The sequence below is a fragment of the Dipodomys spectabilis genome, unplaced genomic scaffold (assembly GCF_019054845.1).
Source record: "Dipodomys spectabilis isolate Male_0828 unplaced genomic scaffold, ASM1905484v1 ptg000140l, whole genome shotgun sequence".
Taxonomy (NCBI): domain Eukaryota; kingdom Metazoa; phylum Chordata; class Mammalia; order Rodentia; family Heteromyidae; genus Dipodomys; species Dipodomys spectabilis.
The window spans coordinates 32,234,064-32,260,937 of record NW_024870817.1 but is presented as its reverse complement, the minus strand read 5'-3'; the positions used below and the strand labels follow the sequence as shown (position 1 = coordinate 32,260,937).

General features: G+C 36.6%; 1 protein-coding gene across 1 annotated transcript in view; it reads left to right on the top strand.

Moving 5' to 3' along the window:
- The window catches only part of Cwc27 (CWC27 spliceosome associated cyclophilin), a 195,768-nt gene that overhangs the window by 160,820 nt on the left and 8,074 nt on the right, over positions 1-26,874 (top strand). Inside the window, exon 13 of the mRNA XM_042690943.1 lies at positions 2,123-2,226. Within this exon, the coding sequence (XP_042546877.1) occupies positions 2,123-2,226 (104 nt within the window). The remainder of the gene's footprint in view (positions 1-2,122; positions 2,227-26,874) is intronic.

The following is a 26,874-nucleotide window of genomic DNA, read 5'->3' as shown; positions in this document are numbered from 1 at the left end:
TAGGTTCAAAACCCAGTACAGCCAAACTAAAATAATTAATAGGGTTGATATTTTTAAGGTACAAACTAAATAGATAAATGAAAAGTAGATAGATAGATTCATGTAATTTAGATGGATGAGTGTTTATATAAGCAGATACAAGAAACAGGTATACACTAAAATATTAACGATGGTTACTCATAGTAAAGTACTAATAGTTGTTTCTGTTTTGCTTCTATTGTCCAATATTTCTGTAGTAACTTATTTCTTATTTAAAGTGAATGTAATAAAATGTATAAATGAAAGAGATTTTTATAATAAATAGGGCTTAAATCTCAAGATTTGATATTATTTGAAGGTTTAGTTCCATAATATCTATCTAGAAACAGAAAAAAAATGCCAAAGTCCTAACACATTTGGCAGCTCTCAAAATGCCTATGATATTCTGTTGGCATTTTCAAAAATCTCATTCAGCAACTATAGTAATTTGTGTGTTTTCAGGTGTTCTGTATGTAATCATTAAATTTTGCAAAAATGCACTTTCTTTCCACTGTCATTTTGTAACAGTAACCTAATTATTTCTTTCAGATATCTTGACATTTCTTGTTTTTTAAGTGCAGGTTTTTGACTGCCTAATATTTATTTTTTCATGAATTTTAATCTTAACATTCACTAAATAAATTTTTATATCTAATTTCTTGTTATGATTTATTATACCTGTTGTCTAGTTATTATATAAGATAATATAATCAATTATGTTGAAGAAAAATTAAATTATTGAATAGAATTTAAATGATGATCCTACATATAATAATGTAGAAATATCATTCCTCATTTTTTCCTATGAAGTATGAGCATTTTAGTATTGAATTCAATATGTTTGGTCCTTTATCAGACAGATAGTACTTTATGCCACTTTACTAAGTAAACTCTATAAAACTATAGAATAGGAAAAAAATTCCTAACCATTATTCTCCGCTTACATTCTGGACTAGGCTCTTATCTCCAATAAACCACCAAAAACTGGAAGTGGTGCTGTGGCTCAAGTGGTAGAGCACTAGCCTTAAGCTGAAGAGCTCAGAGACAGTACCCAGGCCCAGAGTTCAAGCCCCACAACCTGAGAGAGAGAGAGAGAGAGAGAGAGAAATGGGAAGGGAGGGAGGAAGAGAGAAAGAAAGACACAGAGAGAGAATGCTACCAGTGGTTCAGAGCCAGCCTAGGTAAACAAATCCAAGTGATTCTTATCCCCAGTTAATCAGCAAAAAGCCAGAAGTGGAGTATGGCTTCATGTCCCAGTATTGGCACACAAAAGAAAGGGAAGAAAGAAGAAAGGGAAGAAGGGAGGGAGGGAGGGAGAGAGGAAAGAGAGAGGGCGGGAGAAGGATGGGGAGGTCATCATGATATTTCTTTCACTTAGAAATAGCATGCAATTTTATGTATATAATTTTAACGGTATAACATATTAATTGCTTTTTACCAAATTTATCTAGTTCCTTTTGATAGACATTTGACATGTTCTGTTATACAAATATTGCTAATAAGGAATGTCCTTGTGCTTCCACATTGTTTTACCAGAATAGATTCCCAGAATTGGACTTATTGAATAATAAGGAATAATCATCATAAAGTCTCTGATACATATCAACAGCTTATAAAACTAGTTTCAATTTACCCATCTTCTAGTAGTTAATGTGTTCATTCATTTTACCTTCCTGATACTGATATTTTTACATTGTGGAAATTATTGAAGGCTAGTATTTGTATTTGGTATTTGGTTTTTTATTCCACATATCTTAGTGAATTACCTTTCTATTTGATAAAATTTAAAACTTAACTATTAAGTGTATATTTTAAAATTGAAGTGTCTACCATGTAAATAAATTATAGTCCTAGAATCACAAAACCATGAATAATATCTTAGAGAAAAATGTCAGTGGAGAACCAAACATGACAGCATCCAAGTTTATTAATGTCATTATTGTAGCCTGAAGGCAATTTTGTCATTTTCCTTCAAAACTCAAACATTTATCTTAAATGTTTTATACCCAAGTGAGTTATTTTCCTTTCTACCAAATTCAAGTATTTCTTGTAGAATTATATTTATCTTTATCAGAAAACTTACCAGTAAAAAACGCTATTTCAGACCCTTGCACTGCTGAACCAGTTCAAGTCTAAACTCACCCAAGCAATTGCGGAAAATCCTGAAAATGACATTTCTGAAACAGAAGTAGACGATGATGAAGGATGGTAAGAGCTCTGATTTCTTTGCATTAACTCTGATCAAATAGGCTCAAAGTAGAGACACTTTTATGGGGATATTTCCATTATGTCATGCACTTTCTTTTCAGATCCTGTTGCCATCATTGTAAAGACTCTGTACCTTTTACTTCATCTCAGCTCAATTTAAAGTGATCAGTGAGCATGTTAACCACTCAATAAATGCCAGTGTAGTGCTAGCCTGTAGTAAAATAACAACAAATATTTACCACTGTTTCTGCCTTAAGTAACTTTGAAAATTGTGAGAAAGATAAGACACATATTAAGTAGCTAGGAAACAACTTTAAAAGGTAATAAATCAGTGATTTTTAAGCTTTCCCACCAACATTTTAGGATTCAGTAATTTATTCATTAATCTATTTGCTACTGACTTCCAATTCAAGTTTATGATCTACAGGATCCTTAGCAATATGAACTTAATTATATTTTAGCTTCAGATACTTTTCAGCTTTTAAAGACCCTGATAGAAAATGAGGAAAATAAGCTTAGGTATCTGTGGCCCATGCATGTAATCTTAGCTGCTCAGGAGGCTGAGATCTGAGGATCACAGTTTGAAACCAGCCCAGGCAGGAAAGTCCATCAGACTTGTACCTCCAATTAACCAGCAAAATGCTGGATGTGAAAGTATGGCTCAAGTGGTAGAACCCCAGCCTTAAAACACAGCACCTAGGCCCTGAGTTCAGGCCCTAGCACCATTCCTCCCCATTACCCTCCACAAAAAAAAAAGAGAGAGAGAGAATGAAGAAAATAATGGCATATACCTACCCAGTGCTTAGAACTTTATCCTATGCTGGCAGAATTAAATAATAAATAGTTTTTAAGAATATTGTGCCCCTCTGTCCCCATACTGATTCATCTGAAGTATGTTAGGCCTTCCCACACCTAACTGCTTCCCACAGCACTCTGACTAAGGCCTGTGAAAGCAGTCGAGCCAGTGCAATACCCCCTACACATGACTCACCTCCTGGGGCCTCTGAACCATCATATGTGCCATTACCCCAACTCAGAATCATGGCCTCCCAAACAGTATCTCCCCTCTTACAAAATTGTTCAGCATTTGCATCTCTAGGAAACCTGTTAGGAAGATCTGTTGAATACTCACAAATCTAGAGGGTGGAGGAAGGAGGACTGGGACAAATATTTTTTAAAAAGACATAAAAACACTTACTGAGAAAACATTTAAACAAGTAAGGCTCTATAACTGTATATACTTGTTTAACCAAAAGGCTGAACGAGTGCTCATTTGAATGGAATGAAGAAGCTTACCTACCTGAGCACCCTAAAAACAGTTACTCCTTGATTAATTTATACTTTCCGTATGATCTGGGTCATGGTGCCAAGTTTTAGAAAATCCTTGATCTCTTGTAGCATGTTTCAGTTACTTATCTATTTGTTTATACTTAAATTCAAACTTGCTTGAAGGTAGAAACTGGCTTCTCCTACAGTTCTGTGCCAAAGGCAGAGGCTCATTGAGTGTTGATTGACCCATGGAAATAAATGTACACTGCATAGAAGAGCTTTCTGTTTTTATATGACTGGACAGGTTTAGTTTTATTTTGGATTCCTTGAATGTCTCAAAATATCTTTCAAATGTTTTCGGTTCAGCCACCACACAAAAAATGTTTTGCCAAGTTCTCGTCCCCTTATTTTTTAATCCATATGCATTTTTTAAGGAAATATGACCCATGTGTTTCTGATTCATTTACACTTAACTCATCAAGATGGTGTTTTGTAAGAGCAGTGTGATGCCCAGTAAGTTTTTTTAACCTTTTTATAAGTCATTTAAGCCCTTTTTTATTGAACAGGAAAGTCACCAACAAATTCAAACCCCAGAAGTTTCATTTGAAACTCCTAACCCACAGGATTCAAATTTACTTTCAACTTGACAAGATCATTTCACTTCCCAATGTTCTTCCTAGCTCCTTGGTTCAGTGTTCTCTCATTTTGAATTGCTCATTATCTTCAGATATCAATTATGTGTTTTTAAAAGTGTCATTCATGTTTTTTATGGAGTTGACCATACATCCACGTTCCATCTAACATCCCAATATAAAGCTAAACAAAGGGGCAAATTTCACCAGATGAGGGGGAAAAAATCCTTCATAATGTTGGCCACTTCTCCGTCTGAAGAAAAAAAAATTAGAAGAACCATCAGCAGGTCATCAATGGGTTTATTTCTGTTTTCAATTGTAATCTCATAAGTAGAAAATCAGATCTGTGTATTTTGCACCTCCATAATATTTTTGGTATTTGTTTCATCTAATAATAAAAATTCCTTTAGTGTTCAAAGCACTACGTAGAATGATATACATAGGGTCCTTCTGTGATTCCTTTTTATCGCAATATAGACCACTTGGTTTTGTAACCTTATATGCAACAGCATCATTTCTGTTCACAAGTAAGTCAGTTCAGCTTTATCAAGTCTCTGGAGATTCAGACCCTCTTCATAAAACTATATTCTACACAAGAAAAGAGACTCATATTCTAATATTTATAGCAAATATTATGAGTGCATGGCATGTGCATGTGTGTTATGCATAAATTACATGCTTCCCAGATGATTTTGTAGGTCATGGTTGCCGCTTTTCTAAGAAGGGAAAGCCAGCCAGTCTGCTGTACTACACTGTCAGGGTCTGTTATCTGAGGTAAAATGATTGCTTCTAAGACATTTTTATGTGTCCGCATGAGTGGCCACACATTGAGGGATCATTTTCATTTTCTGTCAAGATAGAAACCATTACCAATTTGTTATGTTTTCTTTTACTTGGCAAGCTATCCTATTCACATTTTTGGCTGAGCTGCTGTATTGGCATGGTATACAACAGACATTTGGGTACCATTCAGCAGCATTCTACTTTTTTATGCAAAAAAAAAAAAGTGGGAGGGGAAAGAAAAGAAATATGATTCTACTGTAAACAGTGTGTATGGTGTTTGATAATTAGTCCCAGATTTTACTGTCTTCCAAGACATTTAAAGAAGTGTTACTAGTAGACTAAGCTGAAGTACATGGTGAACATTTTTCACTCAGAATTAGTAAGATTGTTTTTTTGTTTGGCTATATACCATCAATATTTGGTGATAGTGATAGGTGACACTGGACTATAGTTTTGCAGATAGGATAGTCTCTTTGCCACTGTGTTTTCTTAGTGTTACAGCACCAAATTTGTACAGCTATAGAACAATCTTCAAGTGGGGATTTCATAAAATGGATTAGACACATGGCAGGAGGCATCAGCCAAAGCATTCATGTGACCATGTGGATGAAGTCCATATGCCAGTTTGGGTTTGGTTAGATAAAGCTTGATTAGCTCCCAAGAAAAGTTTTGAGAGAGCTAAAGCTAACGAGGCAGTGGAGAGACTTATAAAAAAGAAAGCCACCTGCTCTTACCACAAAAAATTAAATCTGAGTGCAGACTGAAATTTTGTGAACATTAACTGTTCACTAACATACTCTCTCGAAAATGTCTTTCCAGATTGTTAAATGCAAGATTGTCTTAAACTTCACTAAATACTATAATGGTCTGTCTGACTTCTTCTTCCCCTTCCCCTTTCTTCCATTGTACATACAGTATTCAGTATTTTAAATATGTGAAAAACCTTAATGTTGCATAGTTGCCTGAAGTAAACGTTGCTAATTGTTATTATGAGGAAAATACTATTCCCTATAGAAAAATCAGACCACAGGCCCCATCACAAAAGTAAATAAAAACAATTTGTGATCTCAAAATCAAATACCTAATATGCATATATTAATTTGTATACTATAAATATATGTAAATGTTTACATTAGTAATTTGTACATATTAATTTATACTCTTCCAGACATTTCTATGTACATGTACATTTTAAGAGGGAATAGGATCATATGTTTTAGTTTATCCTTGTTTTTTCCCCTCAGCCATGTATAGTGACTATGTCTCCCTGTCGTACATGACATTGTGAAATGATTTTAGTATTTAGTATTCCATAATATTTTATTATATGATAAACATAGTCTGAGTTGTCTTATTAATGACCATGCCTGTGTGTACTTAGGCTCTTTCTACTTTCTGTTATTATAAATAATGTTAAGAAAAACATTTTTATCTGTTCCACTGTCTACTTTCTCAAGATAAATTTCTAAAATTGGAATTGCTAAGTCAGTGAGGGTACATGTTAAGCTTCTACTAAACATTTTCAAATGGCCCGCCCTAAACGTCATTCTAGTTTATACTCCCAAGTCAGTTTAGACTTGCCTGTAAGGCAGTTAGAATCTCAAGGATTGATTATGGTTCTTTGCAGTGCTTAGTGAAAGAAAATAACATTTTAGGAGAAATGAATTACATTTGTAAAAATTTTAAAAATACACATTCAGTCTGGTTTGCTTCTGTTTTTAATAAAACTACACACTTTTTGACACAGCTCTTGTCAGAAGCCTCATCTCTGATTTGTCTTATTCTTGGTTCTGAAAAATTCCTCCTAAATAATTCTGGGTTAAAACTGTAAAGTCTGGACTTTTTTTTCCTGAGTTTTACTACTAAATTCTGGCTTGTGTTTAATATCAGTTTTATACACCAGTCACTGTTTTTGCTAGAGATGGAAGTTTAAAAGTCATGAACCGGAGAGTGTTTCTCTGAAGTTAGCATAGTACATAAGAAATAAGTACCAGTTGTCTGAATATCCAGTGAAATTTTAATAATACAGATGTTAAAAAAAGAAAGATGATTGACTTTTGGCTCTACCTTATAAGATACTGTTAGTGAACATAGCTTCTTCTCATTGCTTCTCCTGGTAAAGCTTTAAGTATGTACTTTATACACATAATTTATAGAATCATTTGTGTATATTTCCATCAAATCTCAAATGAAAAGTACAATGGCAGCAAACAAATATTTTAATTGGAGTGCCCACATCATCCTGTGTGGATGTGACCCAATCTATAGGACATGGGAAGCTTTATTTCTATGTCTCTGTTTGGTCATTCTTCTCAAGCAATGTCACTATGGTATTTTTGAGATTCAGTGTGCACAGAATCACCAACTTAGGCATGCTACAGCAGAATCTTGGACATTCCCACAGCAATACTTCACTAAGTCTAATTGTTTTCAAGTGATCTACATACCATTTGATTTTGTGGTTTTGTTTAACTATTTTTCTTCATTTACACAGTATTGTTTAAAGGTTTTACTTATCTTAATAGGTTTTTCTTTTCTTCTTTTTTTTCTTCATTTGTAGTTCTTTACACAATCTGGAAACCATAGGTATTCCAAGTATCTTGTTCCCATCTATGACTTAACTTTCAGATTTGTTTTTAACATATAAAATTTTGAAGTTTTGTCTTATTTTTGTGCTGTCATTAGCTATTTTTCTAAAATATATTTTATATACTTTATATATATATACATATATATATAATTCATTACTTTGGGGTTCTAGGAATGTTGCTGATGTATCTTACATGGGTACACTGCTTTAATTCTCTTGATAACGAATAGTTCATTAGTAATTGTCTGGATCCATTCTGTTTTCCTTGCCTGTTCTCTAGTGAGTGTAGACATTAGCCCCGTACTGTTGAACCTGTTCCTTTCTCTCCCCAGAAATCCTGCTTCATCAGAAGCTTCTTTTCTCTCTCTTTCTCCCTCCATTGACGACTTGTCCTCGTCATCATTTAAACATGAGTCAAGCCTTTTCCCATCAAACAACAACAACCACTTCTTCCTCTTAGCTTCCTCCCTTATTTTAGATGGAAGGACTGTACAGCAGTTTCACTGGTTTGACTGCACACAACTGCTCTGACAGAATTCCAGCAATGGTAACGCATACATTTTCATTTAAAATCCATGAGTCTGAAGACCAGATACATCTTGGTTTAGAGGTCATATTGATAGATTGCTCCAAATATTCTCTTCCTTTGGCTTCTTTAAGTACAGCCAGTCCTGATTTTCCTTTTCTCTTTAGGCTCATCTTTTCCCACTCATATAATGTCAGGATCTTCTGTTCTGGAACCTCGTACTTCTTCCATTAGTGATCTCACTCATGCTGCCCTCACTGAGTTTTAGTGTTTTACATTTTACATTTAAGTTTATTATCTCTTTTGAGTAAAACTTCATGTAATGTGTGAGTCTTAGGTCATTTAATTTTCTTCATATAGCTGTCCAGTTGTTCCAGTAAAAACATTTAAAGACTATCTGTTGAGTAGCCTTTGCAACTTTATTAAAGACCAGTGAACTGTTTATAGGTAGGTCTCCTAGTTAGTCCACAGCATGTATGTAAGGCTTCTCCTGGTCAGTCTGGTCACTGCTGTATGTGGGTGAGGAGTCTCCTTATCAGTCCACTGTGTGTAGGTAGGTCTCCTAGTTGGTCCTCTGTGTGTACGTGAGGATTCTCCTCATCAGTCTTCTGTATATGGGTGTGGAGGGGAGGTCTCCTGTCAGTCCACTGTGTGTAGATGGCCTTCTTCTGGTGTTCCCATCTGTTCCATCAGTCTGTATGTTTGTCTCATCATCATGTACATAAGCTTGATTACTATGGTTTTACAGTAAGTTTTAGAATTGTATAGTATGATTCCTAAAAGCCTATGTTTCTTTTTTCCAAAATCCCTTTGATCATTCTAGTTCTTTGCCTTTCTGTATAAACTTTAGAATACATTTGTCTATCTATAGAAAACTTTCCTGGAATTTTTATTTGAATTTCATTCAGTTTATTGATAAATCTGAGGAGAATGAACATATTCGCTATGTTAAGTTTTCTTTACTATTTTGAATTTTAGACTTTTGGTGTTTCTCCATGGTTCCCTAGGCTCTGTTTGTTTCTGTTTTTCCAATCATTTTTCTCTTCAGTTTATAATGTGTTGTTTCTGAGGATCTGTCTTCAGAATTACTGACTTTTTTTTTCTTTCCTAAGTCATCTTTAATGGGCCTATTTGATGGGTTTTTTATTTCAATTATTCTATTTCTATTAGTATCTACTATTTAAGTTGAAGCTTTCTGTCTTTTCACTTATTTCAAGAGTATTTGCTCTTGTTTCTTGGAGCATTTTTACAATAACTATTTTAAACTATCAGATAATTCCAGGGTCTTCATCTTAGTGTTGGTAGTTTATTGTTTTTCCCATTCAGGCTGAGATTTTCCTAATCCTTGTATGCAAGATAGTTGTCTATTTTATCCTCACTGTTTTGAATACAATGAGTTTCAGAGTCTTTGTTAAATCTTATGTTTAATGTTACCATTGCCATACTAGATAGCCCACCCAGCTCCAGCTTTGGAAAGGGCTTGATTTCAGTGGCAGTCTTGTGCATAGGGTCTCTACTTTGCTATTTTTATCTGTCTCTCACATGGGCCACTGCCTGCCTGGGATCTGGCGATGAATCTGTCTCTTACTTAAATTCTGAAAGCTTAGAATCAAGTTTAGAATCAAACCCCTAAGTGTACTGACTTTATGGGATCTCTTTCCTTCTTCACAGTCTCCCTAACATCTACTATCCTAGGTCTCCCCTTTACCATTTTCTAGCCAGGAAGTTGGGGCATTCGTTCTAGTGAAGTTGGGACATTCGTTTTAGTGTTCTGCCTTGCACTTGTTGCACTGTGTCCATAATCAGGGCTAAACTGAGGTAGGAAAGGGATGTGAGGAACCACTGTATTTTATCCTACCCGCTTGGAACCACAACTCTTCAGAGTTGGATACCGGGTCTCCCTTTTTCTCTTTGAAGATTCTGAAACCTGCACCATGCAGCTATTCTTCTTTTAAGATGTATACATGGCTGTTAGGTTGTCTCAAACTGCGTGGTGCTGAGTTGTCTACTGCACCCTCATCATTTTGAATAGTATGAAGATGCCTAACAGGATTTCATTTCTTTCAGGTCAACATCTAGCAATTTCAGTGTTTTTAAAGAAAATTTGTATAGTGAGGGTTGGGAAGGTGGCTCAGTGGTAGAGCGCATGCCTTGCATGCCAGAGGCCCTGGGTTCGATTCCTCAGCACCACATAAGCAAAAAGAAAAAAGCCAGAAGTGGCGCTGTGGCTCAAGTGGTAGAAAGCTAGCCTTGAGCTGAAGAGCTGAAGGACAGCGCCCAGACCCAGAGTTCAGGCCCCATGACCGGACCCCCAAAAAAAAAAAGAAAAAAGAAAATTTGTATAGTGAATTATTCTTAGCATGAAAGACATTGTTATCTTTTTAAAATATTTAGTAATTGGCTCTGAATTATCCTCAGTAAGAGTAATGTATTTCTTTGGGAAAATTCTGTGCATTGTTGGCCTCACAGATTGAAGAGTAGGTCCTTAGCAGCATACTGAAATCACAAAAAGTGATCAGCAAACTGCTTCTGTGAGACAAGTGGACTGATTGGTGCAATGCATGATATGACATCTCCAGGATCTCTTAACAGCCTCTATTGGAGCTAAACTTGGTATAGAGTGTTCGCTTAGAGACTCTGGAGAACTGAGACTTCAATTCTTTTCACATAGTGTACACCAAAGAAAGCCTGAGTGCAGGAAGCAGGGGAGGCCTGAACATCATAAGACATGCTGTAGTTAGCAAAAAAATGCTGGAAGGATTTAGGTTTCTGTGGGCTGTGGAAGGGTACAGAGGTCCCCAGCTGAGAGAAAGAGTGTATAATACAATAATACCTGAAGCCATAAATCAAATTAATAAAATGTACTTGGCTCAGTTAATCTGAACAAAGCAATATTGGTAGTTCTTAGAGTCAAAAGGAGAATGCATTTTGCTATTAAAGTGTATTGCAAAATAATCTCAAAAGAACTAGATCTATTTTTTTACTCACTAGCTGTAAAGTACTCCCTCTTGTTCTTCTTGCCAAAACTAGGAAACCCCTTAACATTAAAATTTAAACTAAGCAATCAGATACAAACCAAATACTCATTCATCATCAGCTTTTGGGGAGTAATTCTTTCAGTAGTTACTGTAATTATGCTTCATGTAGCTTATAGCAGAGTTCTAGAGTTTCTCTTTGTTCCTATGCTTTCTTTCTTTAATTCAGAAATTCAAATTTCCATCCTGTAGGTAAATTCTGCTGTCTGATTTCCTACATTTGGATAATGAGCCTTTTCTGCTCATTAAACTGCAGCTGTCTTACAACCCATACTCTTACCAATTAAGAATGCCAGATAAGGGGCTGGGAAGGGGGCTCAGTAGTAGAGTGCTTGCCTTGCATGCCTGAGGCTCTGGGTTCGATTCCTCAGCACCACATAAGCAAAAAGAAAAAAGCCGGAAGTGGCGCTGTGGCTCAAGTGGTAGAGCACTAGCCTTGAGCTGAAGAGCTGAGGGACAGCACCCAGGCCCAGAGTTCAGGCCCCACGACCAGACCCTCCCCCCCCCCCAAAAAAGAATGCCAGATTATACACATTTTATCTTCAATTATGCTTTAGAACCTGTAGAGCCAATAGCATATAATTATGAATCCTTGAGCTTTGTATAGATATTAACGAGCAAAGCTAAAATTTGCAACAGCACTAGAGTTGCGCACAGTATTTAAAGGTTTCTACTTATTCGCATAGGTCAAGTTAATTCAGTTGCCATGTGTTGCAAGCTATCCTGATTTCATTTGAATGTTGTTAATGTAAATAGTGTGTGAGGTGTGGAATGTGAAATAACCTCAGACATGACATATATCCACACTGGATTTACGTTCCAGTATCCCAAGAGAGATCAGATGTCACTGTGAGGAAGATTTCTGCTTAAAACAGGAACTGGGAGTCAATGATGAAGTGCTTTCAGTCACTGGCAAGAAACTTTGTGTTCATAAAGTTGTGAAAAGTTGTTGGGACTGTTGCCTCTTTTACCAAAGAGGAGACTGAGACTTCAGGTTCGGAGAGTAGATAGTAACAGGGCAGAGGCAGGAGCCCAGGGAAATGACCCTTTATTTACTTGACCAATAAGAAGTTCTAAAATCTATGAAGCTCATTTGATTCTTCTCAGTTCACTACATTAAAACAAATGGTGACCTGATATAATCCCAACTACTTGGAAGGTAGAAATCAGAAGGATCTTAAATCAAGGTGAACCTGAGCAAAAAGTTCGTGAGTCCTTATCTCAACCAACAAACTGGACAAGATGGTACAGGCCTATTAATCCTGATCCACAAAGGGCATAGATAGGAGGATCAAAATCCAAGACCGGTACTATACAAAAATAAGAGACCCAACCCGAGAAACAACTGAAGTGCAAAGTTTTGGGAATGGCTCACTAGCCTAGCAGGCATGAGGTTCTGAATTCAAAATCTTCCAATACACACACACACACACACACACACACACGCACGCACGCACGCACGCACGCACGCACGCACAACACACGCACGCGCGGAAAAGAAACCAAATAAAAGTTCCCAAGTAAATTTTCTCTGCCTCCCAACATAGCATATATATGTTTATAGGTTTGTTGGGGCATATCTGATAAGCTACTTGAATGTAAAATCTCATTTGAAATTACTCATTATATTTTAGCTAAGTATTTATTCAAATTAACACAATTATGAATGTAACTGTAGAAATCATATATCCTTGCTTTGTATGCTTTTTATGTTGACTTTTCTGCTTACAGTAGAAGGTGAAGTGGCCCAGGATGCCACCAGCTCATTCTTGGGCACATGTTTGCAGGAATATATTTCAGGTGCACCTACCTTTATTCATCTTGTCTCATTAACCTTCACCAGAGCTACATGTAGGGTAGGGACCCTTTCTCACATCTCCATCAGATAATCAACATCATTCCCAGTCTATAAATGAGTACAGTTCAAAGAAATGAGGCTATTTGCCCAAACCACGTGGAAACAAGTGGTGGGCTATCACACCAAGAATCATGAACTCCTGCTTCTACCAGCAGTGTGCCCAACAGGTAATGATCATCAATAGCACAAAGGAAAAATTCAGCTTGGCTTTCAGAGGCTTTTGATCTAAAACAACAGTATCCATCTTCTGCTAGCATAAGCACCCACTCTCACCTGGGGGAACACTTTGTACATGCTTAAAACAAAAAATACACCCTTTGAAACTCTCTTCCACTGAGAGTTCTGAGATGAGAGCCTGCTCTCTCACCCCACATTCTGAATTATCATGTCATAATCCAGGCAGCTGTCTAATCAGATGGCCTGTGTCCAAGTTCCTGCTGTGACCACTGCCGAAGGACCTGAATGATCAGCCAAAAGTGCAAGCTTCAGTTTCTTCACCTGTAAGGTTACTAGCATCAAAAGCACTCTAAACAGTGCCAAACTCTTAGCAAAAGCTCTGGAAATACTAAGTGTGTACGAGGACAGGCATTTGTGTACCTGGCTGGGGCAGTACAGTAAGGATTGACAGATTACTCAAGCAGCACCAACAAAACATCTTAAATTGGTGAAAGGCTATTTAGACAGTTCTCTTAACCTAACGGCCTGACAGAAAGGTACTACAGGAAGAAAGGGCACATGTTAATTTAGACCTAGAGAAAGGTATAAACTTGTTAGTAGTACTTGATGATGCTATTTGATAATGTGCTAATAAAAAATAGCCTTTTAAAAAAAGTATATTCTTTAGCTGAATCCAGATTTTAAATGCTGAAGCTAACTGAATTTAACTAATGTAAATTTAGCCTTCAGAGAGAGAAAGGGCGGTAAAAGCAGAAGAGATTACCTTTTCTTTGATACAAGTATACAGTATGGATTGTGGACTCTCTCCAGTCTTTTTTTCCTTCCTTTCTTTCTTTTTCTTTTAATTTTAGTTGACAGGAACATCTTGGAACTGCAAAAAGCTGTGCTGCATGCTTAAGTCATTTACTTCTATTGGAAAGAATGTTTAAAGAGCAGAGATTCTGAGGATTGGCACAAAGTAGCCCCCCAAAAAAGAGGGGAAAAAAATTACTTCATCATAGTTGTAACATGTAACCATGAATAACAACAAAGCAGTGCAGAGTGAAAGCTTGGGCTGTGAGCACGGGACAGTGGTAGAGCGCATGCGCAAGGGCAGTAGTAGAGTGCATTTGTGCGGCCTGGGTTGGTTCCTCTGCACCAAACTACCATGGTATACAGGCTATCAAGAAATTACCAATGAAGAGTCTTACTTAAAGCAAAGCAGAATAAATCAAAATCCTAGGTGAACTTTAGTGAAAGAAGATGCATAGTATTTACTTATTGTCTTACTTCTTGAAAGGTAATTTTAAATAACTTGTCAGTTTCTTTTTATAGTTATTAAGTTAATATTGTCTTCCTGGTGTTTTCAAATGACATGATTTGGGTTCATATATATTAGTATAGAAAACATGTAAAAAAGGGAAAGATGGGGGGGGAAAGCTCTAATTTCCTGTCCCACAGAGAGTCATCATAATGTTTTTATCTATCCCCCAGACATTGTGTACAAATGCTTTTCCCAGAAGTAGAAATATATCATGCTTCTTTTTCCCCTTTTCTTTCTTTTTAGTATATTACCAACAGCTTTCACATCATCAAATATGCCTTTACATTATGTTGTTTGATGATTATATAATATTCTATCATAAGAATATAGCATAATTTAATGTGTGTCCTTTTATGAAAATCTCATTTTTCATCAATACTAGAACAGTAGTTAAAAGTTTAGTAAATTCATTGTTATTTCCTTAAACTAAGAGGAAATAAAACTGCTGAATACCATGCGATTTTTTTTTTTGTCGCTTTGTATGTCCCTCCCCCATGGTGTAACCCCTGTTTTCACTGTATTTTTGTTTTCACTGGTATAATTTGGGGAGAAGGGAAAAAACAAATTGTTTAAACAGAGAGGTTCCTTTTCAGGAAAAAAATGTAATTGCATCCTGATTTAAAAATGAGAACACACAGTTATCTAGTCACTTTTTGAATTTTGATATTTGCATGCACTCATGTAAACCCATCAATCCAAGATAAAGAACATTTACATTACCCCAGGAATTCCTTCAGCTACTTTCCAACTGGTGCTCTCTACCAGGCACTAGTGCTTTCTGTGCAGACTCCGCAGACCTTTGATAACATTTTCACTACACTGCATTCCAGAAGGTTGAGTCATTGTTATCCATCCCAGCAGTAAAAAGTTGCTGGTTCTCCTCTCACTAGGTATTATGTGAGTGCACATGTACATTGTAGATATAGTAATCACAGATACAGTCAGTCGACTATCTTTGACAACATCTCACTTAGAAAGATCTGTACTTCTTTGTTTAATGATAAAGTTGAACTTTTGCAATGGATTAGCTGGCCATTTATATTTCTTTGTTGTGGATAGAGGTGGCTAATTGTCTAGTCTGTTATATATATATATATATAAGTTTTTTGATTTACAAAAGTTGCTAAATATTAAGGATATTACTTTTTGTGTAAGTTGTTTTTAATCAGCTTGTCATGGCCATATAATTATGGAGGTTTTTTTGTTTTGTTTTGTGTGGAACATGGAGTTTGAAATACTTACAACAACATATGAACATGGAGTTTGAAATACTTACAACAACATATGTTGATCCTTTTCTGTCTTTAAAATTTCAAGATTAGGTAAATATAGATACATCTTTTATGATATTTTTGTGGTTTTATTTTTAATTAACAACAAAAACTCACCTGGAATTTATTTAACTTATTAGGTCAAGGGGGGTTTTGGAGGGGTTTTTTTTGTTTTTTTTCTAAATGGCACACCACCACAACTGAACACTTCTGTTTCCTCCCACTGATATTAAATGCACCTGTATTATAGAGAGAAGTCTTACTATGTTTTAGGTCTGTTTCATTACTTTATGTCGCTGGGGGTGGCCCCTGTCCCTATGCAATTGTTCCACTGTTTAATTATTGTAGTGTAGTACCTGCTAAGCAAGTTGGACCTTTATTGTTCTATGTTTATATTATTACCTTCGAAGCTTAAATTAGTGAGTAATATGCTACTTTCTTATTCTCTTTTAGTTATCCACACCTGGAGAAAGCTTAGACAGTAGACCATAGAATCAATTTTTTTTTTAAGCCTCCTTTATTTAACAGGTGGCCACTACCTGAATTGCAGTGGTGGTGCCAAGAAGGAAAATAATTCGTTTTCAGACAAACTCTTCAAAGTAATGGAAAAGATCACATATGGAAAATAAGTAGCATGAGGAATTAAAGCTATTCATGTTCTGATAAAGATATATAAGTGCTTTGTTTTGGGTTTTTTGTGTGTATATGTGTGTGTGTGACTCTTCCTCAGAAGTTTTTCCATCTCTTCAGTATTCTAATGAAAGCACAAATGATTAACAAAGTCTCCAAGCAGGTGCCCTTAGGCCCTTCTGTTTTCTCTTATGTGAATCTTAAGGACATAGGATAGCCACATATAAATATCAGCCATAAAATTCTCTTCCAGACATGTTTGATGATCTTTCAACTACTGTCATTTGAATTAGTCAGATCACTGCTCCTCTCTGGTTTTGTTTTTGTTGTGTATGTGTGTGGTACAGGATATTAAATCTGTCTGCTACTTGGGCCACACCTCCAGTCGTTTTCTCTGGTATTATGCAGTCAAGTTAAATGTAGGATTAATGTGCAGTTCTTTATTTTTTATTTAAATGTTAATGTAAAGTTAAGGTACAGAGGGTTACAGTTACATAACTAAGGTAATGAGTACATTTTTTTTCTTTTTTTTTGTCGGTTGTGGGGCTTGAGCACTGTCCCTGAGCTCTTAAACTCAAGGTGAGTGCTCTACTGCTTGAGCCACAGCACCACTTCTGGTTTTCTAGTGGTTTATTGGAGATAAGAGTGTCATGGAGTTTCCTGCCCGGGCTGGCTTTGAACCATGATCCTCAGATCTCAGCCTCCTGAGTAGCTAGGATTACAGGTGTGAGCCACCGACGCCTGGCTGTACATTTCATTTGAACAGTGTTCCCTCTCCCTCATTTTCTCCTACTCCCCCTCCCAACTCCCTTCCTCCCCAAGTTGTAAAATTTAATTCCAACATAGTGTCTCGTTAGTATCATTGTTGAATTGGTTTGCCCTTTGTCCCACTGTTTCTGTGATTCCCTTCCCTTCATCAAATCAGATAAACTTACATACAAGACAAAGGGTACAGGGATGAAAAAAAACAAAAAACAGTGGCAACAGGCAATAAAACAAAGGAAAAAATTAAAAAGAAATAACTGCAAACAGTGCAATTAAAAAAAACCTCTTGTTTGCATTTCTTGGAGTTCATTTCAATAAGCATCATTTTATATGGTCATATGCTATTGAGCCATTGTGATCCTCTACTAAGAATATCCTAGACATGTTCTAGTTATTACAAATGAAGGAAACCATGAAGCATATGTTTCTTTGGGTCTAGATTACTTCACTAATATAATTTTTTCCAGCTCTTTCCATTTCCTTACAACTGTCATTCTTTCTGATGGAGGCATAGTTTCCATTGTCTATATATACATTGTATACATATATACTTTTTTGATCCATTCATCTACTGAGAGGCATTCTATATCTTATCTATGGTAAACAATGCTGTAGTGAATGTGGTTGTCCTTGTAGCGTTAGTGTAGCCTTGTTTGTGGTCATTTGGGTAAATGTGCAGGAATGGGATTGCTGAGTCTATCTACGGAAGGTCTATGTTAAGTTTTTTGAGGAACCTCCATACTGCTTTCCAGAGTGGTTGAACAAGTTTACATTCCTACCAATAGTGTAGTAGAGTTCTCTTTTGGCTACATCCCTGCCAGCATCTGTTACTATTACTTTTCTTGATAAAGGCCATTCTAACTGAGGTGAGGTGGAATCTCAGTATTGTTTTGATTTGCATTTCTTTTATGGCCAGAGATATTGAGCATTTCTTCATGTGTCTATTGGCCATTCTTACTTCTTCAAAGAAGTCTTTCAGTCTTTAGTTCACTTATTATTGATGGGATTGTTTCTTTGAGGATTTGTTTCTGGGGAGTTTAATTTTTTGAGTTCTAATTGTATTTTAGATATGAATCCTTGTCTGATGTATAGCTAGTAAAGATCTTCTCCCAGTCTGTGGGCTTTGTATTTATCCTGCTAGCTATGTCCTTTTCCATGCAGAAACTCTTGAGTTTAATGCAGTTCCATTTATCCAGCCTTTCTTTGATTTGTTGTGTTTCTGGATCTTAGGAAGTTTTGACCTGTGTCAAGGAACCCTGTGTTTTCCCTATCCCTTCCTGTAATATTTCCAGGGTATTTGGTCTTACATTGAGGTCTTTGATCCTTTTGGAATTGATTCTGGTGCAGGTGCTATATAAGGCTCTAACTTCAGCTTTCTACACATGTATAGCCAACTCTGCCAACACCATTTGTTGAAGAGCCTATCTCTTCAACCTGTGGTTTTGGGGGGTTTTTTGGTTGTTGTTTGGTTGGTTTTCTGCCAGTCCTGGAGCATGAACTCAGGGCCTGAGCACCATCCCTGAGCTGCTTTTTGCTCAAGGCTAGCACTATATCACTTGAACCACAGTGCCACTTCCAGCTTTTTCTGTTTATGTAGTACTGAGGAATCAAGCCCAGGGCTTTGTGCGTGCTAGGCAAGCACTCTACCACTAAGCCACATTCCCAGCCTTCATCCTGTGTTTTGACTTCCCTATCAAAGATTAGGTGGCTATATATAGGTCTCTGGATTCCTTTCTAGGTCTTCGATTCTATTCCATTGGTCCTCAGGCCTGTTCATGTGCCAGGAACCAGGCTGTTTTATAACTATGGCTTTGTAATAAAAGTTTGAAGTTTGATATTAATATTCCTCCAGCACTGTTCTTCCTGCTAAGCATTGTTTTTGTTATTCAGGGTCTTCTGTTATTCCATATGAATTTTTGGATTGCTTCTTCTATATGATTGAAGAATGTTGTTGGTATTTTAATGGGTATTGCATTGAATTTGTAAATAGCTTCAGGCAGTATTGCCATGTTCACCATGTTAATCCTCCCAATCCAGGAGCATGTGAGGTTTTTCCACTGCCTTAAATCTGCTTTAATTTCCTTTTTCAAGTTTTAAGTTTAATCATAGAGGTCCATCGCATCTTTGGTTAAGTTAATTCCCAGGTTGTTGTTGGTGGTGGTGGTGGTGGTGGTGGTTTTCTTTTGAGGCTATGGCAAAAGGAGTTGCTTTCCTGGTTTCAGCCTCACTCTTCTCATTGTGGGCCTACAGAATACTATTGATTTTTGTGGGTTAATTTTATACCCCGCCACTTTGCTGTGTCCCAGAGGAGCTGGTATTTTGTGTGCTCATTTTTGTTAAATACCATAAATATTTGATTTTCCATTCTGATCTCTTCAGTGACCCACTGGTGATTCAACAATGTGTTGTTCAGTCTCCATGAGTTAAAGAATTTTCTATGATGGCTTTTGGTGTTGAGCTCTAATGTTATTCCATTGTGGTCTGACAGAATACAGGGAACCATTTCAATATTTCTGAATTTCATGCAGTTCTTTATATGTAGCTAATTCATCTGATAATGATAAGTAAATGGTTGGATTTGAGCTGATATTTTAGTAGAAATAGGAGTTTCATTAAGCAGCTAACTTTTACATTTACAAACACCACTCTGTTTCAACCAACAAGCTAAGAGCTCTTACCATGTCCATTTTATATGGAAGATACTTGAGGCACAAAAAAATTAATCTGGTCATAATCTCATAGCTAGGGAGTTGAACTGCTCAGAAACAGTCATTCAGACAGAGCTCAATAGTTTGATTTTATTTGCATCCAAAATCTTTTCTTCTGTTTGTAATTTGTTATTGTTGTTGGTTGTTACTTGTAATTTCATCACATTCTCTGTTGTTTAAAAAGAAAAGTATTGCTAGCTTATAGGGTACAACTTAATGTGACAGTGTTTATGGCATTCCCACTTAACAGTTTTCCTGAGTTTGCTTTCATGTTTTTCAATTTTCTAATGCAGCAGTTTTGTTACAAATGACCTTAGGGTTGTACTAATCTGGAAGTTAAAAATTGTCTAGCTTCTTTCAAGTCTTAAAAGATGTTAAATTTCATATTTCCATGATACTCACTTAACGTTCAGAAAGCTATTTAAAAGCTTGTTCAACTTGAACAAGAAGTTGCAGCATCATTTGCCTGCAATATTTCATAGGAATATAAATAGAAAATGGTATGAGCATACGAATTTAGAATCTGACTGGAAATTTTAGTAGCTGTGTGTTATTGGAGAAATTACATAACCCCTCTATCCTTTTTCTCTATCTCTTTTGAGATAGATCAGTTAGTGGATTAAATGAGAAACTCTTTTTAAAGACTTCGTAAGGTATCTAGAACAATCAGTGCCAATAAATATTTCATCATTCTCATCTTCTATGTTACCATTATTTTTAAGAATTGACTATAGTCAGTAGATCTATAATGATGATGGTTGGAATTTATACCATTCCTATGATATTTGACTATTTAGGGATCTTTTTTTAGTTAATCCAAGATTGTTCACACTGGTTATCTTTCATTTAGTTTCTATCACAATTCTTAATATTCTGAGATAAGGTAAATTTGAGCTTTAATTTTATTGTGTTTGTTAATGATCAGTAATGCTTCCTTAATAAGTACTGTCTGTTCTACTAAAAGAAGTATGGGTCAGGTGCTGCTGGGTAGGTAATCCTAGCTACTCTGAAGGCTGAGATATGATCGTCATGGTTTGAAGCCAGCCCCAGGCAGAAAATTTCCTGAGATACTCCAATTAACCACTCAAAAGCTGGAAGTGGTATGGCTTAAGTGGTAGAGCACTAGCCTTGAACACAGAGAAGCTCAGGGATAGTGCCCAGTTCAAGCCACATAACTGACAAAAAAAAAAAAATTCTAATTTTTAAAGTGTGGGAGCTGAAGAAAGACGCTTATAGGATCACCCACTGTAAATTCAATTTAAATGTAAAGCAGAAGTGTCTCATCACTGTAGAGCATAGAATTATAAGCTCAGTGAAATGTAAATGTTTTTATTCCATTCTTCTCTCTTGGCAACTTCTCTAAGGTAGTGATAAAAATGAAGCAAGAGAGAAGATGATTATAGACCAAGTTCCCTGGTTAGTGTTCATTTTATACAAGACTATAAATAATCCTGCAAAAGACCAATGTGGTTCTTTATAAATAGGTACTCCTCAGAGTTGCTGACCCTGGATGGTGATTATTTTAATTCTAAGCTCTCTGTCCAGTCTCTGAAGTCACCTCTTTTTCTGCTCTTTTTCTTCTGGATGAAGAAAGCTCTTCTCCGTGATTTCTTACAATTTGCCCTGAAATAAATTTCTGTCACATTAAGGAAGTTTGTTTTTTGTTCACAAGCCTGATTTGAGAGAGGTGGCCAGCCAGCCATGCACTCCAGCTGCTCACCAGGCCATTTTGATTGGAAATTCTGTCTTCCCTATGTGGAGCTATTAGTCCAGTGGCCATAGATTACATCGTACTGGCTGAGCAGTTGGTTAAACCCCAAGGCAGGTGTAAGAATGCATATTGCAGATCTATTCTGGAAAGCCTCTTAAATCTTTCCACCTGTGTCCTGCTGCGTGTTAAGCAGTTAGATAGGCATGAAAGCCAGGAAACTGCATTCCCCTGTTGCCAGAGATATTTTAAAAATTACATATTTCACATTTAGCCCAACAATACTCAGTGTTTACTAAAGACACTCTATAATGTAATCTTTTTAACTAGGGGAAACAAAAGGCATTTTTAGAGTTGGCTTTTCAAAACCCCAAACTGAGGGGGCAATATTAACATTCCTTCAAAATTCGGAACAAAGGAGAGTTTTTTCCATGTTAGTAATGAACAATAAAAGAAAATCCACTGATTTTCTTCTTTGTTTTCTTTTTCCAAAAGTCTGTATCTATTTTTCATACTTTCTTGGCTTTCCAAATGTTCTATTTTCTTCTACTTATGTTTGTTTGTTGAAGTGTTTTAAAATTTTTGTTCCTGTTTTTCTCCTGTCGGTGTTTAGATCTCTCTTCTTAGTTTTGTTTTTGTCTGTTAGCTATTGTTTCTGCCTGCATTTTTCTATTTCCTTTAAGTGAATATTTCTGTTGCTCATTTTAAGTCTTTTTTCATCTTCACTTCTCTTCCTGATTTCTTTCTCTTCTTATACCTCTTTGGTCCCTCAGTCCTCACTACCTTGTGCACCCTGCTCCACTGGACTTGAACTCTTTTTTCTTTAAACATACTTTAATCTCTGGAGTCATTCCTGTTTTGTCTACCTGTCCCTGCCTCTTCATATGAGTTATTATCATGTCTGCCATCTAGTTTATGTTAAAAGGAAAAAAAGTTCACACTTCTTTTCTTCATATGTGCTGGTGCTTAACTCCTCTAATTTCTTAATTACTAAAAAAGCTTTAAATATTTGTGAGAGCTAGGATTTGTATTCCATGATGGAGAAAAGCCCTAAATTTAAATCTTTTAGGGTTTTTACCTGAAAAGTATATTTTGATTATCAAAATGAAGAAATGAAAGTATCTAATTGGTGTTTGTAAACATTCTGGAAAGCATAAGAAAATGTCAAATTTTCTAAACAACAGCCACAAAATATAGTGGCTAAAGTGAACTGAGAATCATAGAAGAAAAAGTAGTTGCCATGTTTGGGGTTAGTAAAATCACTATTATTTATATGGCTAAGGATCATTAATTCACTCAAACTGAATCTGAAAGTTTATTTTTATATTAATTTGCTTTTGTAACATAGCTATTTATAGCAAGTACCAAATGTCTGCTAGCATAGTTTTATCAAATCTCCAGAGACTATTATGGTCTTTGTTTGTCATTAGCAGCATAAGTATCTGTATCAGTATTAGTTTTATTTGGGTATCTACATTTTCAATACTGTCAACTGGAAAGCTGACTTCAGTGTGGCAGCTAATTCTCTGCCTTTCAGTAGCTTCCCATCAGTTGCTTGTCTGAAAAATGCAATTTTCTCTGAAGAATCTATTTCACCAAATGATAATGATCAAGAAACAATCAGAATCTTCATGTAAATGAAGACTATTGCAACTTTTTATTAAGATCAAAAAGTAGTATGTTTCTAGTATAGTATAGTTAATTTTTTATTAAAATCAAATTACTTTAAAATTATTTTTTTCTTCCTTTTTTCTGTGTCAGTCCTGGGGCTTCAACTCAGGACCTTGGCGCAGTCCCAGAGCTTTTGTGCTTAAGGCTAGAACCACTTAAGCCACAGCTCCACTTCTCACCTTTTGGTGGTTCATTAGAGGTGAGTTTCCTGCACTTTCCTGCCTAGGCTGGCTTTGAACCATGACCCTCAGATCTCAGCCTCCTGAGTGTCTAGGATGACAGGCATGAGCCACCCATGCCTGGCACAAAATTATTCTTTAAACTTAATAGAATCCAAATAAGAATACCAGTAGAAGAAGAGAGAGAAAGGATGAAAGCAAAAGTAATCACATTTTTAATACAAAGAATTAGGGAGCCAGGTACTAGTGGCTCAGACCTGTAATCCTAGCTTCTTTGTATACTGAGATCCAGAGAACTGTGATTCAGTGCCAGCCTAGGCAGAAAAGCTCTCAAGACGCTATCTCCAAAATACCCAACAAATTTCTGGCTGGAGCATGACTCAAGAGGTTAAGCCCCAGCAGAGGAACAGGCTGAGCAAGTATGAGGCGCTGAGTTCAAACCCTGTAACAACAAGTGATGATGATGATGATGATGACGACGACAATAAGGGGCTAGGGGTATAGCTCAGTGATAGCGCATACTTGCCTAGCATATGTGAAGCCCTGAGTTCCATCTTCTAGAACCCCCAGAAGAAAGTGGAGAAGGGGGGGGGGGTAAGAGAGGAGGGAATGAAGAATAAAGAAGGATAATTCTTTACTCCTTAGGTTTAGATTGAACTGAGTGATTTTTTTTTCCTTCCGATGGGTACAACATAGAAAGAAGAAAACAAATAAATAACTGTGAATGTATATGGGAAAATCTGGGAAGTGCTACTTTAGCAAGGTAATTGAATTACTCTCAGTCATTATGAATCATGTTAATAGTACAAACCCTTGACGCGATGTTATAAATGCTGTTTTGTATCTGTGATCTTTCTCTTGTAAGCTAAGTCTTCCAAGAAAAATACCAAATTCCAGTGATATGGTGGCCTAATAAATGCTTGATCAGTGCTCCCCTAAACCATAAAATTGATCAAAAACAAGGAAATAGAATGTGCCGACTAAATGAAAGGAGATCTCATTCAGAGGAATGAGATCCTGGAAGAGAAAAAGACAGTTGGGTAAAAGCTAAGTCTGAATGTTCTGGGGCTGCAGTCAAAAGATACCACAGGTTAGGTGGCTTTAACAGACATTATTTTCTCACCATATTAGAATCTAGGTAGTTAAAAAGAAGATGCTGGTAAGGCCAATTTCTGCAGATAGCTACCTTCTCACAGTACCCTCATAGAGCCTTTTTTCCATGCCCCTGTGTTTCTCATGACTCTTCTCTTCTTACAAGGACATGAGTCCTTTTAGAGGAGAGTTTAGTCTTAGTTACCTCATTTAACCTTAATTGATTCTATAAAGGCAGCCACAGGAGAAAGCCTGTACCAGCTCCTTTCACTGCTTGATCTTGTTCGCTAAGCCATCCTGATCTTTAATCCATTCAGTCTATAGCATTAGGTTTTGGCTCAATGTGAGTAAATCACAAAGTACAATGTAAGTCAAAATGATGGAAAATATCCAGGCACCCTTTGCTATTTGCAAAGGTACCATTTTGAAAGAAAGAGGGCTTTTCATCACTTCAGTTAGCCATATGAAGTAAATAGGGTGCGTCTTTACACAGACAAGAAAACAGAACCCTGAGAAGCAATGTAACTGTCCTACTGTCACTCAGTGACTAACCTGTAACTAAAACTCAGGTGTGACTTCATCCCACAGTTTTCTAGAGAAAATGTTATAGAAATTCAAAGGTAGGGGCATATCATAAGGCCCAGGGCAGACAAGAGATTTTGCGGAAGTAGAACTTGAATGGAACTTGTAAAGGACCAAAAACATATACCGTGGAAAGGAGGTAACAGAGCTTTCCGGAGAAGTGACGTGGACAGAAGTGTACTGCAGCCTATCTCTGATATAGAACAGTGTGGTCCTTTCAAAGAACTAAAACATGGGTAACACTTGAAAATTGTTTTGTCTTGCTCAGTTTTTTTTTTTAAAAACCAAAATTAGATGGTTTTGTGTTTCAAGTACAAATCTTCTTTTAAGCCATGTCCACCAAAAATCTTAAACCAGATCATTTAAGTTTGTAATTCACAGTCTCATAGAATGACAGACATAAGTAATAACCAAGAACAATTTAGTTGTGTTTTTTAAGAATTCAAACTTAATAAAGAAATGAGAAACTGTCAACACAATACACAAATTATGTGTATGACAAATTTTGTACATGCCATTCTCAGAGTGGTGAGGAAGAGAAGGCTGTCTGGGGATAATGCATGCTTCCCCCACTTCAGAGCTAAGCAGACGCAAGGCAAACAGGCATCTTTAAGCAGTTTCCCAGGCCCATTTGAGAAAGGGAAGTGCTGGATTTTCATAGCATAAATTCAGCGTTGGTGAAAACACCTTGCTTCAGCTTTTTGAGTAGTAGCCTTTTCTCTATTATTTTGGATTTTGATTTTTTTTTCTGAAACTTAAAAGTTACAGTGGTTGGGTGCTGGTGGCTCACGCCTGTAATCCTAGCTACTCAGGAAGCTGAGATCTGAGGATCACAGTTCAAAGCCAGCCTGGCCAGGAAAGTCCATGAGACTCTTATCTCCAATTAACCACCAGAAAACTTGAAGTGGCACTGTGACTCCAGTGGTAGAGTGTTCTTCTTGAGCTGAAGAGCTCAGGGTCAGAGCCCAGGCCCAGAGTTCAAGCCCTACCACCAACTGGAAAAAAAGAAGAAGAAGAGGTAGTTAACATGTCTATCTAAATGTCCAGTGCTTCTTGATCAGTCACCCCTTTCATCATTCTCCCCATCTCTCTTCTATCCCCTGCAAAACTAGAAGTTTATAAACATAATTGCTAAATAAATTGAAATTATGTACTACTACTACCAAGGAGAAATGGGAACAAAATCCAGGGTTATAGCCAAAGGTTTTGGAGATAACCAACTTGTCAGAAATATGTATGTATTCATAAGCATTTATTGAGAGCATTGTTCTTGCCAACTATTGCTGACCAATGTTAGTACAAAAGCCAATTAAACAGAACATCCATTCTTCAGAGTCGACATAACCTAGTAAGGACAGCAGCAGTTACACTACAGTGTGAGGAAGACAAAACTAGAGCTGTGGGCAGGGTTTTCTGGGAGCCCAGAAGGCTTGATGCTGCTAGAGAAAGAGTAGGCCAGGATAGGAATCAGGGTGCTCTCTCCATTAAGGGAAGGAAGACAAAAAGTGTATTGGGTGGGGAGAGGCAGAAAGAGGCAAGAGAATACAGGATTTCTTCAGGAAACAAAGAATTTGGAATGTCTGGAGCATACTATGTAATGGGGATGGGTCATGGGGAGATGATGTAGAAGATCAATGAGGGGAGCAAAGGCCAAATTACAGAAGCCACATAAGAAATTTAAGTTTCCTTATGTAGATATCGCACCAAAGGATTTAAACCAGAAAGGTTTTCATGGTTAGATTTACAGCTTTTTTGAAATATATATATATATGCATGGATATATGGGAAAAAAAGACCTGGAGATCATCATTGATCGCAAAGCAATCTGTAATAATTCAGTGCATGAAAGGAGATTGCCAGACACATTCC